Consider the following 12,387-nt stretch of genomic DNA (forward strand, 5'->3'; position numbering starts at 1 on the left):
TGGGAGAATGGGATTATTTGGATGCAAGACGTTTGAGGGACTTCTGTGAGATCCTGGAGGCCATCTTAAGGGGCCTCAAAGGCTCCATGTGGCCTGTATTATTCACTTTGCCCACCTGCTCTATTGTCTATTGTTGTCGGTCGGGAAAGATAATGGTGAGGGAAAGTAACAAATCATACAATTGCAAAATTGCTTTATTAAGTTTTAGAATAGGGGTGGACAACTTCCTAAATAGGAAAACAATATTGATATTACTGGTAGCTGTAGCTCCTGCTGTCACATTTTGTGCCTTCCATCTGTTTTTCTGTGTACACATAGACACACTCAGTATCTGCTACCCATTGCAACTACTGTGTCACTAGCACATCAAAGGCAAAGTCCTCAATTTGCCTTTGAAAGAAGGCACACAGGGAAGGGTGTCTTTTAAAATAAAGTTGGAAAGTTTTCAGGGGTGCGAATCACCCTCCAAACACATTGTATACTTCCTGTTTTAAGGAAGGTGACAGATCTATTTCCTGCCATGACTGAAAAAATGGATAGCTTGCAAAAAGGTAGCTCATTGCCATATATTGCCCACCTGGATTTCGCCTGCAACAGGGAAATGCTTCCCATTGTTGCTTTTATTGTCACTTGTAAAATTGCAGGCCAGCAGCTCTGGGAGACTGCAATGCTCAATAAGCAGTGACTGGTAGTTAATCAACTCTTCCAAATTCTAGCCACTAGTTAGTTTTTTAAAAATTTAATTAGCCAAATATTACTGCAGGTCTCAAATCTTTTCAGTAATGTGAACTTTCCCTCATATATTCCAGATAAATATGGAAGAAGAATTAATTGCAGAGGTTTGAGGAAAATCCTGTCATTATTGCTTTGATGGCCTTTGATATTTTTCATGGGCACCTGTCATGGAAATCTGACTGAATCATTGATGTTATTGTCTTATAACTTGGCCACTGCAGGCACCTTATTCCAAGACTTCAAAGAAGAGATGGAAAATGTCTATAAAGTGTATTGTGCTAACTATGATCAAGCTTTACTACTGCTGGAGATTTACAGGAAGAATCCAAGATTGCAAAAGGAGATTGTAGATACCCTTGTTTCCACAGTGTAAGTAGATTTCTTGATGATATCAACAATGGTGTGACTCAAACACTGAATGTGTTAACGCCTCCTAAAACTGGAAACTGCTGGATATTCTGTTTTTATTGACATGATTGACTCAGTTCAACATTGTTTGTGAATCAAATAAGAGGTTTAAGAAAATCAGAATGCTAAGTAAATAATAATGATCAGGAAATGGATTTTTTGGATTGAATATATAATTCACTGTATTGTTTAAGAACACGCCATACTTTACCCTACTGATCTTACAACTACAATTATGTTATTGAATGAGTTCTTTGTAATTTGTAGAAGTCCATCCATCCATCCATCTAGTCTGTATGTATTCTTTTAATAATGAAATTATTACTTTTAAGTACTCCATTTAAGGCTGGTTAAATTGCTTATGATCATTCATGTACACATATATTGTTGAAATATAAGAGTAAAAACTGAATGATGGATGAATGACTCTCTACCACGAGTGGCTGGTAATTTTGCTTCAGTTTAGTAATTTTTAAATCAGAATTTCTAAAATTTACAAACAGAGTGTGGGCAAAAGTCTAGCAGAGAGATTTACCCATCTCTACTGTCTTCCTGCGCTTTGAAAGATATTCCTCATGTCTTCTTTGCTGCTATCAAACATTAATCACTGCTGATGATTAATCTAAATGTGAAAAGAGATTATCCAGCCTGGATATACAAATGTCTGCTTTTACAGCCTATTCAAATGTATTTTTGGATGTATATTTTAAAAAAGAAGGAAAGCAGAAAATCGTGAGCCTTGCCTTTGTGCTAATGCTGCTGCAAAGCACCTACTCCTGAGCATCTGTGTTAGAGAAGAATCAGTCCCAGAAAGTGTTTGTTAGCTAAACAAACATGTCACTGTGCAATGAGGCAAGGCCTTCAATAAGTGGCTGACAACATCTGTGTCACTCCATCATTTCAACTGACTGAGACACTTCTCTGTGTGACTGACCATAGAGGTGACAGTTTTCTTTTCCAAATAAGTAAGGAAACCAGACTGAGTAAATCTGCCAGTATCTGCATACATCATACAAGTTAATATCAGTTGTTTACTTTTGAATTTCAAGGAGTTTTACTATTTTAAGGTGTATGTTGAATGTGCAAAAACAAGGAGTGCTTGATCTTCCTGCTGTAGCAGATTATTGGTAGTTCCCATCATCCACAATGCACTCTACACCTGAATACCCATATTTGAAAACATCTAGTGCTAAATGGTCTTTTGGCTCTAGCTGTGCCCTTTTTCCAATATGCATGTTCCAGACAACTGCAGGTCAAATCCTGCTAGTTCTTGTCCATCATAGTGGTACATAGTGATGATCATGACAACAGAGGGGAGGAGAAGGGTTTTCTAAGTTCGCAAAGGACTACTTGGAGAACCATAGTTACAGGTAAGCAACTTTGTCTTGTTCGTAGTCTCCATAATTCATGATCACTGTGACTCACCTATATGGGAAATTAATCAGGTAAGTGGAATTTCATGATGAGTTAGGTGTTTCTGAATGACAGGAAGTTCTGAGACCCTTTTAATTTATCTATCTATCTATCTATCTATCTATCTATCTATCTATCTATCTATCTATCTATCTATCTATCTGTATGTATGTTTCTTGGACAGGCCTCACACTAGTGCTTCAGACCTGAGCTTTTTCCTGGTGATGCCAGTTCAACGGATCACAAAATATCCACTCCTGCTGCAGAAAATATTGGAAAACACTCCAGACAATGATGGTGCCTACAAAGCCCTTCAAGCTGCTGCTTCTGCTATGTTAGATGTCAGTGTCAATATCAACGAGTACAAAAGACAGAAGGAAGTAGGTGAGACTTGCCAGTACTTTCTTGTGACTTCCCTAGCATAGCTGCAAAAGGCCTGTATTGCAAGGCTGGTTTCAGCCACATGGAGGTATTTTTTCCACTGGAACTGTTTGGCCCTCTAGATGTTGGGGTGGTAATCTCTAATGATTGCCCATGCTAGCTAAGATTTCTGGGCATTAAAGTCTGAAATATGTTGAAGATCAAAGGCTCACCATTCCTGCTCTGTGTGGTATGCTTGCTATCTCATTGCAGAACACTGTGGCCTAGATTCTATGAGTTAATCTGAGCATAGCTCAGAATCAATAATGGTGAGGAGAAATTGCTGACAATGTAGAAAAAGAAACAATGTAGAAACAAAAAGTTGAAGAAATAAATGTTCCATCTGTTTTTGTTTTTTTTTGGTTTGGTTTGGTTTGCGGAGTAGTTTTCTCAGCTGGTGCTTGTGGATTCAGATCTTAACTATGGTCTACTACAGCATTATTTGCAAATAATGCTGTAGACAATTTCTCATAGACATGAAGGCTTTCTTGTAAGAAGATGCCTCTCATTGCATATTTTTGTTTTTTGAAATTGGATTGTTAGCAAATCAATGGCTTGAGAATGGAATTAATTATCACTTGCCAGAGGAAGAAAGGGAAGTGAATTTTGCAACAGAAGTGATTGGAAAAACCTTGCTGTCAGGACAGAGATTCAGTTTAATCTTGGTATTGGTCTTTTCAGTTGAGCATTTTTGTTGCATTTATGATGATGATCATGATGTTTATTTGCATCCTGCTTTTTCTCTCCACAAAGAGACTCATCCTAACTTTATAGGCTTCATATCCTATGTTTCCTCTAATGCATCAAGGCATTGTACATAGCTCTTCTCCTCCATGCTTCATCCTCACAATAGCCCTGTGAGATAGGTTAGGTCGGATTGGGACCCAAACCTAGAGTCCCCAGTACACCAGGTGGACTCTCAGTGTAACACAATTATATATGGATCTTTAGCTAAAGATTCAGAGGTTGTGCAACAGCCTGCTAAGTATATATTTTCTGCCTCTTAGGTGCTGTCAAACCAGAGGCAGCTGGTATACCAGAATGGTTCAAAAGATGGAGTTTCTCCTGTTGTTGTTGTTGTTGTTGTTGTTGTTGTTGTTGTTGTTGTTGTATGACACAGCAAACAAGATAGATATGCTGGATTTCGTTTCACAAAATCACAAGTCGAACACTTCCCAAATGTCTAGGACTGTGTGATGTATTTTTGGATGATGCGTGCAGATCCCAGTAGGGTGGCTTTTTGCAGTTGGCAGATCGTAATTTTGTCAATGCCTATTGTTTCCAAATGCCGACTGAGATCTTTTGGCACAGCACCCAATGTTCCCATCACCACCGGGACCACCTGTACTGGTTTCTGCCAGAGTTTGAAGTTCAATCTTGAGGTCCTGATAGCGGCTGAGTTTTTCCTGTTGTTTTTCGTCAATGCGACTGTCACCTGAGATGGCAACATCAATGATCCAAACCTTTTTCTTTTCCACAACTGTGATGTCTGGTGTGTTGTGTTCCAGAACTTTGTCAGTCTGGATTCGGAAGTCCCACAGTATCTTTGCGTGCTCATTTTCCAGTACTTTTGCAGGTTTGTGATCCCATCAGTTCTTTACTGCTGGGAGGTGATACTTGAGGCATAAGTTCCAATGAATCATTTGGGCCACATAGTTGTGCCTCTGTTTGTAGTCTGTCTGTGCGATTTTCTTACAACAGCTGAGGATATGATCAATGGTTTCGTCGGTTTCCTTGCACAGTCTGCATTTTGGGTCATCAGCTGATTTTTCGATCTCGGCCTTAATTGCATTTGTTCTGATGGCTTATTATTATTATTATTATTATTATTATTATTATTATTATTATTATTATTATTTATACCCCACTTTATCTGCCAGATACATAGGACTTTCTTTCCAGCCTTGTATAATGTGTGCTTTCCCTGTTTCTCTTCATCTAATCCATGACTGAAATCAGCAAATAAATATAACAAGCCTGGATACCTGACTCTGCGGGACCGTCTGGCCCGCTTAAACCCACACTCCATTGCCAAGAAGACCACACGACTGAGCCGCCTCTTCATGCATGAGGCTGGAATTGTGTCTAAGGTGGGTACTGCACATTGCATTCTCTTCTTGTCTCCTGTTTTAGGCTATGTTCCACTGTCATGTGGGAGGCTTGGCAGTGTCCTAGAAGCATGGTGTGTGTGTGTGTGTGTGTGTGTGTGTGTGTGTGTGTGTGAAAGGGAAGGAGAAACAATTGGGACTGTCTGCTCTTGGGAAAGAGAGTTCTTTAGGTGCCCACGTTCCATCACCCATAGCTTCCATTTCATCACACTGAACTCACTGGTGACTTTGGGTTGTTTCATAGATCGTGATAAGCAATTGCATTTTAGCCTCTCTGAGCTCATGGGATTACTTTCAGGATTGTAATATCCACACAGAAGAGATCACATAACAGCACTTGGTTGTGACCTGGCTGTGGGTGTTCCTTGTGTAATAAGTAAGACAGTGTGACTCATTTATGTAGTCCTCAAAGTCTGCAAAGCTTTTGCCTGTCTTTATTGCAATGTGTTGTAAAATACCAAGCAAACACTGTGACAGTCTTGAGGAGCTGGAGTGTTATGACTGTGCTTCAGACTACCTTTATCAAGAACTGACCACAAACTGAAGAAGCTTGAGGCTACTGAACTGAAGCAACCATATTTTACTTCCATTAGCAGAGTAAAGCAACCAGGCCTGAATGATTTCTGAAATGCAGGAATGGTTTGAAAGATTGGGGATGGGAAGGGGGTATCTAGAAACTGAAACAAATCCAGTGGGAATAGGCTTGCTACCAAACTTATTGAATTCGTTTCAATACGATACCTTAGCTGTTCAGTTGGAAAAGCTAGTTATAAGATGTTTTAATATAATGATGTACTGAAGTCATTCATTAGTAAGATTCAAGAGAATCATACTATCACCACTCAGTTACCGATGGATACAATATATATCTGTTATTTTTAAAAGTAACTTTCCAAGCTCTGTCTACAGAGCATAGCTGGGAAATTTATACCAGTTTGGCATCATAACTGTTCAGAAGTATACTATAGAGCAATGGTTCCCAATCTTTGGGCCTCCAGGTGTTTTGGACTTAAACGCCCAGAAATCCCAGCCAGCTTACTCACTGTTAGGAACTGTGGGAGCTGAAGTCCAAAACACCTGGAGGCCCAAAGGTTGGGAACCACTGCTATAGAGGAAGCAACTTCTGTCTATAATTTATAGGGGGTTTTTTTGGTTATTGAAGATTGCCAATTTCAATGTGATGCTTTTCAGATATTTTAATCAACTATTATCATCTATGACCGTTAGCCGCGCTTTGATCGTTAGCCGCCACAATGTCAGTGGACTAAATCCCAATCCAGGGTGTGCTTATGGCATCAATAATTTTGAATTTCCTGGAAGTTTTCCAAGATGACAGGCATCTGCCTTGTGTTCATCATAATCATTGCTGATAACTTGCAACATACCTTTAAAGTCATGATTCATGCATACCTAATAGAGATAGGTAAATCTGTCAAGATTCGTTTTACCCAGATTCTCATTTTCCTATTAGTAATCTCATTCCATCTTGGTTTTGCATCTAGGTGATTTTCCATATAAAAATGTATACACATTGTCCACACTATGCAAATATTTTACATTTATCTATGAACAAATTTTAAAATGCAGGCATTTCATGAATAAAACACTTTTGGTATCACTTTTTGCATGTAATGTTTCTTGTATGGTGCCTCATAAATGTGGAGAAAGTAGGGCATTTTAGCACCTAATAACTTTCCAGTTGATGTTCAGGAAGGGGAAGGATATGATCAACTTGTGTTGAAATGCAAACCAAATGAATGTGTATCATTCCTCATATGGACATCACTATCTCTTGCTACCATGCAAGCCCTTTCAGTGTATCATCTTTTTCCTGTCATTGGAGAGTTCAAGGATAATCCTTTACTACCCTGGGACAAAATGATAGTGAAAACTATAATTCAACTTTCTTTCTCTGTTCTTCAGACAGAGGACAAGGAGTTTGATGAACTGGAAGAAAAATTCCAGCAGTTGGCAACAGCTGTTACTGATCTGAAGGAGAATGTAGCAACATTCCTGAGCAATACAGAGGTAATCTTCCTTTCTCTCATGTGGAAATTACCTCATAAAAAGCGCAGGCAAGGTGAAAAAAATAAATAAAGGAGGGCTTGCAGTGTTTTTATGACAACCTGACGTCTCTAACAATGTTTAGAAAATGGAACAAGAATGGAACTTGGATAATCACAACTGAAGCCATTTGCATCATATCAAAGTTTTGAATGTAGAGATGGAAAGCAGATACACTGGCTCATTAGGTGTGATTCCCTCTAAACAGCTTGCCCAAAAGTCAGGAATTCTGGGAGCTGAAGGCCAAAACTTCTGGAAGATGAAAGTTAGCAAAACACTGCCCTTCATTTTACCAAGCCACGAATCAAGTGAAGGCACCACTTGAAAAATTGTCTGGCACATTTTTATGTAATATTGTTCTTTTTTCTTTGTCGTAGCTGTGGTTTCTTATATTTCATACAGACTCCAAGGATGGAGTGGTCCATTTGTGACTCTCCAGATATTATTGGGTTGTCATTTATCTTACCCTTACTACTCTGATTAGGAATAATGGGATCCACCATCCAACAACATCTGGAATTCCTAGCATGGCAGTTACTCGTAAAACTCCCCTTTCATTTTATTTATTTCGTATCAAAAGCATTGTACATTTCAAATAATGGGGGGGGGGGGGAAGGAATCACAAGCAACTAAATAGTTTTGGACCAAAAGCGGGCAACAGCAACCGCATTGTCTGTAGCTTTAAACAACTCCTCCTCCGTACATGAGGCAGAAAGATTCCCCTTTCATAGAATCATAGAATAATAGAGTTGGAAGAGACCTCACGGGCCATCCAGTCCAACCCCCTGCCAAGAAGCAGGAAATCGCATTTAAAACACCCCCGACAGATGGCTGTTATTACTAGTGGACACTCAGGGATCTGCGCAATAGTTTAGACCAGTGGTTCTCAACCTGTGGGCTCCCAAGTATTTTGGCCTACAACTTCCAGAAATCCCAACCAGTTTACCAGCTGCTAGGATTTCTGGGAGTTGAAGGCCAAAACATCTGGGGACCCACAGGTTGAGAACCACTGGCTTAGTGGCACTCATGTGAGAAGCACAAATAACTAGAGTGTTCCTCTACTCTTACATCTTCTCTTTCTCCAAGGCTCTAGCAAACACAGATATCCTCCATCTATAGAGTTTTTAAAAAACTAGATAGGAACAAACTGCATCATACCACTTCCACTACACCTTCACATTATTAGTTGTTATTGGAAAACTTGTAGAGTTGTTATAGTACTCTTTATGGGCAAAGCCATTGGAATGTAGCCAAAAGGCAAAGGAGCTGAAAGGAGTGGGAAAGAGTGCCCTCTAAGATGTTAACAATGCTCTACCTGTGCTGGAATCTCCTACACTTGAAATCTGGCAAGCTGAACAAGTTTCAGCTAACTGCTGCCTTAGGGAAATCATGTCTAGATGTGTATAAACTCCTGGGATGATATGACCCATGAGCAGAAGTAATGTTGCTTAGAAATGCATTGTTAGATGAAGTGGGAACAGTGTTAGAATCTCTATTGTCAGTTTATTTTTATCCTCTTTTGTATGTCTACTATTTACCACAATCAAAAGAGCTAAACTCCCATGGGCCAACAACAGAGCCAGTAGAAATACTCTCTATTCTCCCAGGGATAACAGAAGCAACCTCTGAGAGAATTTACCATGATAAAGAAAGGAGAAGGAAGGAAGGAAGGAAGGAAGGAAGAGAGATCTATTAGCCCATTTTACTTGTTAGTCTAGAATTAAAAAACTAAAACTGTACTAAATTGGGAAAGACAATTTCTTAGCCAATTTCCAATCATGAATTTTTTTCTTGCTATATTTTGGGGATGCTGCAAAAAAGATATAGGGTAGAAGAGAATTTGAAAAGCTACCATTTTGTTTTCCTTAGGAAATCCTTTTCTTACTTGCCTTTTTTAAAATGTGGAGATATTCAAAATGGCTGCCATTATAAAAAATACAGTAGTTTCCATCTTTGCTGTTCTACACTGTGCCACTATGCCCTATTCCAGTCTGTTCTGTTCTTTTACTTTATTTACACTCTTCCTTCAAAGCTTGGATTCAAAAGTATTTGAAAAACAAATCAATTGCAAGATGCCATTGATTCTAAGATTCAACCTGATTTTGGAACTCCAGTTTTTTGGGGGGAAGTGTGTATTTTTGATTCTAAGACACATCCCCATTTTGCGAAAAGGAAATTTTCCTAGACTATCATGCTGAATTTCTAAGTATGAAATTTAAGAATCAAATAACACACTGAAATATATTTAACAAATATTTTAATAACAATAGAATTACATATAGCAACAATAACAAAAAGAAGTACAGTAAATGTAGAGAAATAAACCACATATGGTCTTTAATTCAGTTCTTTCAATGGAACAGGCAGGATTTTTAAATCACTTCTGTCAATGGAAGAGTCAGGATCTTTAAATCACTTCTTTAAACCAACAGACAGGATCTTTTAATCACTTTGTTCAACAGGGAGAGCGAGTTTTCCACCTAAACTGAAACTATCATGACAGCAAAGTGCGCAATTCAAGAATGCTACCAATTCTAATACTGGGTTATTCCCCAACTTCTGGTTAAGCAGTATAAAACCAGGTTATGGGCCAGATGTTCCTGGACATCTTGTGGATAGTCATTGTAAGCTGTGTTGAAAAGGGATTTGTGCAGTAAGAAGAGGGGCTACGTTACGTAGGCATACTTTGATCTCACCCAAGACGGGAAAACTCATTTTAGGAGACACGTGTGATAATGCCCTAAAACTTACTCCCAGGCAAGTGTGTTGATTACCTGCTCAAATAATTCAGCAGAAGAAAGTCTAGTGAGAGCAGGTAGGCATGAACAGAAGATAGAATTTCACAGAACAATATCTCCTGGATCATTATTTCTCTCAAGTCCTCATATACACTCTCTACACATACAGAGGGACACACATATGCACACACACATTGCAACACTATCCCAGAAAGGGAAATCAAACCAGTATCTAAAAAACCACTGGTAATACAACTTCCATGTAATCATAGTCTGTTTCACTGATCCTCTAAGCAGGTTTTATTTTTGAGGAAGAAGCATTCTAAAATCAGTAATGAAAAGATACTTTGACTGTTTTTAGCCTGGCAGTAGGAGAAAGTGTTGATGTACAATCATAGCCCACTGGTTTCCAAATTCTCTAGACTTGTGCCTAGCAATAGGGTGCAGAAGGTTTTCTATTGTTAGATTATCAGGGCTGACAGCAATAAGTGAATAAGACAATTTGATAGGACGAAAAGAGTAACTTCAGAACTGAAGACTAAGCCACCAATGTGCACTGTATTCTGATGGAAATATTGTGCATTCTCCATGTAAAAATCCCTACCACAATTCTTGGCTTCCTTCTCAATGTACTGTTTGTTGTTAGTTGTTCCATTCTCTGAGCTGCCCAATGTTTTAAAGGAGCAGAATGCCAAATGGTGAATTAATTAAAATGTTATTTCTCACTTTCTTTTCTTCCTCTCCTTTCCTCCCACCGTCTTCCCCTTCCTCTGCTGATTTAATTGGTATGATTTAACTAGGGACCTATTTAATGGCTTTAATATGCAACATGGCTTATATCAATAATGAATAATGGTGGCATATTTGTGAGCCTGGTGCAGCATTTATAAGTAACATGGTTCACATTTAATAGCATTCTAATTGGACCTTATCAAATCATTGCCCAACTTTAGGTTTTGTATTTTGTTTCTACTTGGATCTCCTGAGTACCTACGAGACTTTGATCTGAATCTTGCCACTGGATATGTTCCAAACAGAGTCATTTTTATGTCTTCAGATCCATTTCTTTATCCCTTAGGCATTCCTCAGCTCTAAACCACATGAAAATCAACTGGAAATAGGAGCAGAAACTACCCAGCTATATTGCCAAATTGCAGGAAAACTCCACAGCGCTGTCTTTCTTGACCTTGTAAGTATCATTTTATGTTTAATCTCCCCGACTGTGGTGTAGTGGTGTTAGTGTTGGACTAGGACTCTGGAGACCAGGGTTCAATTTCCCACTCAGCCATGGAAACTCCATGGGTGACCTTCGGTAGGTTACAGACTCTCAGCCCCAGAAGATCCAATGATAGTGTTATTCCTACTGCCTAATACATGCTGACTGATACCTTGTTGTGGGGAATCATAATAAGTTTCTGGTTCTTTTTGAACAGAAGCTCCCTAGCTGTAGTATCTCCATAATTTTTTCACTATGCAGGCAGAGAGGAAATACTGGTAGATACCAGCTTCCAAGAACTCTAACTTGAAAAGATAGAGAAAATCAGATTTTAAGAAACCCCTTTCCCTTCCTTCTCCGATAGCGGAAGCGTATGGAAGACCTTGTGTACCACCCACTGTGCAACTTGACAGAGGTCCTGAAGGGCCCTCAGAAGCTGATCAAGAAGCGCTTGGACAAGTTGCTGGACTATGAGGAGCTGGAGGAGAAGCAGAATGAGACTGGCAATGTGACGTACGAAGAGGAAGCTGCTATGAATACCTATCTGGCCATTAATTCCTTGCTTGTATCTGAGCTCCCTGTGCTCAATAATGTAGCCCTGCAGTGGCTGAGACATATTTTGGCTTCTTTTGTGGCCATCCAGCGAGACCTGGCCAAGCAGGTTCTCCAGGAGACAGAAGGAGCCGTTGCCCAGGTAAAGAACCCAAATGGATGAGGAGGAGAATTGTGTAGCTTTTTGCCATTGTTTGGTTTGTAAGGCAAAAGAAGGGTGGGGAAGGAGGTTTCTTCTATACATTCCCCCTTTCAGCTGGTTAATTCTGGAACATCGTGAGAACTTAGTATGTTTCCTGGCAAAGAATGCATTGAAGGACTGTCTCCCTATCTCCTAGATTCCAATAATATCAGCTACATTCTCTGTCTCCTCTGCCTCATATGGTGAGGAGTGCCGTGCAATGGTATAGTAAAGAGCTAGAACTGTTTTTCTGATACTGCCTGTGAGGTCCTATAGGCCTTTTCTTTATGTAGTTGTATCTGTTCTATCCACCCAAATAGAGTCATATTTCAATATATTTATATTTTTGCCTGAACCCAACTGGGATGCCACTGTTCAAAACCTTCCACAAAACTGTCCCAGGATCCCTTCCTCACTCTCATTTGGTTTCAGGTCCTTATATCACACAGTTTAAATTGTGAATTCCCTAACAGGTCACAATTTGTAATTCCTCCCTGTTTCCAATTACTGATGGCAGACATTCTACCTCCTCCCCTCACAAAGCTACAGGTG

The 12,387-nt window shown here is 39.4% G+C and overlaps 1 protein-coding gene across 4 annotated transcripts in view; it reads left to right on the plus strand.

Annotated features, from left to right (window-relative positions):
* Window positions 1–12,387, plus strand: part of arhgef37 (Rho guanine nucleotide exchange factor 37) — a 66,786-nt gene that overhangs the window by 37,045 nt on the left and 17,354 nt on the right. For all 4 annotated transcript variants that reach the window (XM_008104658.3, XM_062970452.1, XM_062970451.1 and 1 more), the window contains 6 exons: window positions 957–1,104; window positions 2,741–2,940; window positions 4,936–5,066; window positions 7,008–7,112; window positions 10,965–11,075; window positions 11,467–11,796. In XM_008104658.3, the coding sequence (XP_008102865.1) occupies window positions 957–1,104; window positions 2,741–2,940; window positions 4,936–5,066; window positions 7,008–7,112; window positions 10,965–11,075; window positions 11,467–11,796 (1,025 nt within the window). The remainder of the gene's footprint in view (window positions 1–956; window positions 1,105–2,740; window positions 2,941–4,935; window positions 5,067–7,007; window positions 7,113–10,964; window positions 11,076–11,466; window positions 11,797–12,387) is intronic.

The sequence above is a fragment of the Anolis carolinensis genome, chromosome 2 (assembly GCF_035594765.1).
Source record: "Anolis carolinensis isolate JA03-04 chromosome 2, rAnoCar3.1.pri, whole genome shotgun sequence".
Taxonomy (NCBI): domain Eukaryota; kingdom Metazoa; phylum Chordata; class Lepidosauria; order Squamata; family Dactyloidae; genus Anolis; species Anolis carolinensis.